The sequence below is a fragment of the Solanum verrucosum genome, unplaced genomic scaffold (assembly GCF_900185275.1).
Source record: "Solanum verrucosum unplaced genomic scaffold, falcon-dt-bn FXZP01000153.1, whole genome shotgun sequence".
Lineage (NCBI taxonomy): Eukaryota > Viridiplantae > Streptophyta > Magnoliopsida > Solanales > Solanaceae > Solanum > Solanum verrucosum.
In genome coordinates, this window is record NW_026020426.1 from 159,436 (window position 1) to 164,585 (window position 5,150).

Below are 5,150 nucleotides of genomic sequence, written 5' to 3' on the forward strand. Positions count from 1 at the left end.
CAACAAAATCCAATAATTTCACTAACCCTAAAATAAACAAACAAAAAACCGCTCACACTTTCAACCTATTAGGACATGCAACAATAGAAATTGACTAATTCACTAACCTCGCACGAAAAACCTTATAAGAAGAAAAGATATGAAAGAAAAATACTTTTAAATGACCGAACTTATTGAAGAAATCTATGGTCGAGCTCCAGTCACAAACATAAACACCAATAGATCTCACAGATGCAGCTAAAATCACAAAACACCAACTAAAATCACACAAACCCTCAAAGAGATCAGAGAGCTTTGAAGATTTTAGCTCTTAATAGTCCAGTACAATCTTAGATTAGTGAAAAAATTGAGAATATTACCTTTGATTTATAGTGGCGCCTAAGGTGTAAGAAGAGAAAAGTTCAGAGAGAGGTTAGATAGAAGAGAGAGTATTGTCTTATTTGTAAGTGAAGTTGCTAAAATAATATCACAAATGTATATTGTTTCTATATATGTTGTTTCTAAAATGAGTATCTAGAAATAAAGAAATATAAAAGAAAATAACTGACATTGGTGGGTGATGACAAATATTGAGAGAAAACGTGGATAACTAAGAGACAATAGACGTCACTTCATTTAAAGATTCCACACTTAGGTAGACACACTAAACAGGAAAAAAGACAACACAAAGTAAACAAACAACATCCTAAAACCGCAATAACAAAAATGAAAGAGATGACACTCTAAGTAAACCAATATCTTAGCCAAAATTATTATCATACATTAAAGACATGACATAATAAGTAAACGTTCCTTAGTCAAAATCAGTATAAAAAGTACAAGAGATCTTACACTACGTAAACTAACAACTTAACCAATGTTTGGATACATCAAGAAAACAGATTCCACGCTGATATTTTTTGATGAAAAAGTGATCATTCCTTACAAAGAAGTAGATACAACTCTATCTAACTTCATGAACATTCGATAAATGCAATATCATTACATTAATTATTATCAAGAAAATAAAAAATTTACAAGTTTAAATCATGCCTCACAAATTCTTGTCGTATAAAATCATGCCTTAGAAATTCAACATCAATGGCAAGAGAAATCTGATTCACAATAATCTATTATCAAGAAATAAAGAAAAATAGAGTAAAAACACACTACCATATTTATTAAAACCTAACGCAATAAGAAATCCAACAATGTTACGTTGAACAATCTACTAAAAGTGATTCTAACAACAATAAACTAAGACCACAAACGGTAGATACTATAGCACATACAGTACAAAAATACCACAATTATACTATAACTAACAACAACAAATTGACATAGATGCAAAAAATGAAACTAAATAATTACAACACATAGAACTAACTACTAGCAAAATCCAACAATTTCAGTAACCCTAAATCAAACAAATAAAAAATCGCTCATAGTTTCAACCAATTAGCACATGTAACAACAGAAACAGACTGTTTCACTAACCCCTTAGGAAAAAACTTAAAAGAAGAAAAATATATCAAAGAAAAATACCTTAAATTATCGAACTTCTTGAAGAAATCTAGGTCCATCTCGAGCTACAAACAGAACCACCAATAGATCTCACAGATGTAGCTAAAATCACAAAACACCAACTTAAATCACCAAACACCAAGTAAAATCACACAAACCCTCAAACAGATGAGAGGGCTTTTGAAGATTTTAGCTCCTAATAGTCAAATACGAGCTAGAATAGTGTGGAATCTGAGAATATTTCTGATTTGTAGAGGCGCCTAAGGTCTAAGAATAGAAAAGTTCAGAGAGAGGTTAGAGGGAAGAGAGAGTATTGTCTGATTTGTGAGTGAAGTTGCTAAAATAATATCACTAGCTAATTTATATTGTTTCAATATATGTTGTTTCTAAAATGATTACATAGAAATAAAGAAATATAAAAGATAATAAATGATATTGGTGGGTGATGAAAAATATCGAGGGAAAATGTCGATGATTAAACCATTACATTACATGTTAATTTTCAGGTACTCATTGCCATAGATGACTTTTTGAAATATTGTTGCTATAGCTAACACTATTGCAATGGTCATATGACTAAGTCGTGTCAATAGCTAACAAATCTTTTGGCAAAGGTCATAATTATTGCACTAGACAGGTTATAGGAACGATTTTTGAAATGGTTACTAGTAAGTCTGTTCCCATAGACCCAATTTATGGTAGTGATATAGCAGCAAGGGAAGTTCACATACTGTTTAGAGAGAGAACTGATTGTTCTATTGGTATTGATCAAGATTACATATGCTCGTATTTATAGAAGAGACTTAGCAGTCTAGTACAACTTATACATGTAAAATAAGAGTTTTATTTTAGCTATACTGCTCAAACTCCTAATCAAACACTTCTTCTGATCATTCGAATTTCGAACACTGTTGATCCCTATCTTCATGCAACATGATGTTAATTCAGAGACACATCAACTTTTCATTCTTACAAAAGAGTAATGAAAATCAACCAACATTAGATTGTCGATCCCAAATTTCATTTCTTAACAAAAACTTCATTGCTATATCAAAATTCATTAGTACTTTATGAAATCAACCACTAATACATAAATACTTCCAATCATTGTACAATCAATCTAGAAGGGAAAGTATAGAAAAAGGATAAACCAGCTAAAAGCTTGTGTCCGTTGGTCAATAAGCAAAATTTCAATGAAAGCCCTTGACTCATATCCCCTTCCCAAAAATGGGGTTATCGAACCTGTTTGTCCTTCATACTTGATCTGACTGCCTCAACTCTTTTCGGAGAGTCTGACAGAAAGACTGACAAGCATCCATACTAAGATCCATAGCAGCTGCCAATGCAACAAAAGCTGCAGCATCCTCCGAGCAGCTCACGTGCTGCGCCCCTACAACCACCTCCGGCTTACTACATTTTCCATCACCCTTCACCGTGGAGGACATCACAAATCCACGGTACAAAATCTGTCCCCAAGATCCAGATGACCCGAAATCTGACCAAGACCCAGAGACTGAGGAGTAGTCAAAGCTGCTATGTGCACTAGCCATTGGGATAGCAACATTGCTGATATCTATGCTGAATTTCCCACCATTCTTGGTGCTGATGGTTGAATTGACCAATGTTATAGCATCATTGGCACCATCAGGGATGATTTCAAAGCGATAACCAAGCTTACCACTAATCTCTAGCCATGCTTGTAGGCGTCCCCATGGCTTCCATGTACCCTGATCTGGACGGAGGATGAGCCAGGCTCCAGGGTTTGATCTGCTCACCTTATTTGAACCTTGTGATGGGACAAATGGGGTCACCATGGATGCTGCAGCAATTGGTGAGCCAGAGAGGTCATGGATTGTCACTAACCATCCCTTTCGCTCTTTTCTCCGTGTCTCATTATCAGCTGTCCAACAATTAAAGCAGCTTTTTGATGTGCTTCCTTCTGATAGCGAAGATCTACGAAATAACAATTGAGATTTAGATGGAGTTCAAGTTAAATTTAGTTAAATTGACATTGATTTAAACTAACCTGGATATCGAATTCCAATCACCAGAATTTTTGAAACTGAACTTGCAAGTGAAAACAGGTTGTTTCACATTTCCATTAACTTGAAAAACCTGTGGACTACACTCCGGTTCGCCATCAAACTGAAAAACAAATCTTGGGTCAGGTTCAACTTTCACATTCAGATGCACTTTTGCTACACCAACCAAAACCCATCCATTCTTAATCACAACTCCTCTACTACCTTTACTTTCCAAACCCTTCAAATCCAATTCAACAAACACACTCCCCAAAATCCTCCCACCAGTATAATATCCACAACCAATGCCCATACTCTTCGGTGCACAAATTTCAATCTTTAAACAAGAAGTTTCCCTTCTAGCATTTGTTTTTTCAATGTCGGTTTTGTTCAAATTGAAAGAGGCATGGATTTTGTTCTCTAAAACAAGGTCTTGTTTAGAAAACGCATTGATGGTTGAAACTTGTGTTGGAAAACCCTTAAGCTTAATGTTACAATCAAGCAACACACTCGAAGTTAAACTCCGGTTAGCCGGAACCATGACTGCTAAGTCGGCGATAGTGATTCGAAGAAAAGGACAAGGATCCATTAGTTCACAAGATGAACACAGGAGAAGAAATGATTTATAGAAATACAAAATAGCAAGCTGGCAATAGAGGGGATGGAATGCGTGGGGAATGAGGTGTGTCCCCGTAATTTTAGAAGGAATGTGTCAGCAAAGAAACATCATTTATCTGTCAAATAGCCAATCACTTTTGGTGTGATATATAACTTGTCTTTTTCTAGATAGTCTCTTTCATCCTAGGATTTTATTGGGTTCTATATGGAATGTTCACACATCTATATATAGTTCATCTCTTTCTCTTTATTTTTATTTATCTTGTTTATATTAAGCATATTTATTAAGAAATAATAATTGACATGATTGTTTTATCATATTTTCCCTATAAGTGAATACTCTCTCTATTTCATTATCATATTATTCCTATAAATGAATACTCTCTCTATTTCATATTAAGTGAATTAGTGAGCTAATCAGTCATACATACTAATTAAGAAAAATATTAAGAGATATCTCTTCCGTCCACTTTTAATTGTTATAATTTTCTTTTTTCACAGTCAAACAATAAGAATTTTGACTAACATTTTAGGATGAATTTTTCATCATATTGATATGCAAAAAAAAAGTACTTTTCGTATAATTTTTGAATAGCTAAATTTTTTGTTTAAAATATCGAATTAATGTTATTTGGTTTAACTTTGAAAGTTAGTCAAATTGACTTTCGGAAAGCGCAACATGCCCTCGTCCCAAATTAGTTGATCATTATACTAAAAGTAGTTTTTTCATATATATTAGTTGTCCACCTTACTAAATCAAGAAGATGTTAATTAAATTGTTCCTATATTATCCTTGCAATTAATTCTTTTTGAAGTGTTCACATTTGTTTATAAAATTCTCAAAAGGGTTTTTAAGGGGTGAATTAGTAAAATTATCTTTTATTTATACTTTCTTAAATACCGTGCAAAATGAAAAGTGATCAACTAATATGGGACGAAGGGAGTATTGTTTACTATTTGTCCTTTTATGAAATCATAAGTATAATTTTGTAAATAGTATAATTTATA

At 33.4% G+C, this 5,150-nt stretch overlaps 1 protein-coding gene across 1 annotated transcript; it reads right to left on the reverse strand.

The window, feature by feature from the left end:
* Window positions 1–2,756: 2,756 nt before the first annotated feature.
* On the reverse strand, window positions 2,757–4,113 carry LOC125807207 (uncharacterized). Its single transcript, XM_049486934.1, has 2 exons — window positions 3,530–4,113; window positions 2,757–3,456 (listed from the first exon to the last, which is right to left on the reverse strand). Exons 1-2 carry the CDS (start codon window positions 4,111–4,113, stop codon window positions 2,757–2,759), a joined length of 1,284 nt encoding a protein of 427 aa, XP_049342891.1.
* Window positions 4,114–5,150: the final 1,037 nt, after the last annotated feature.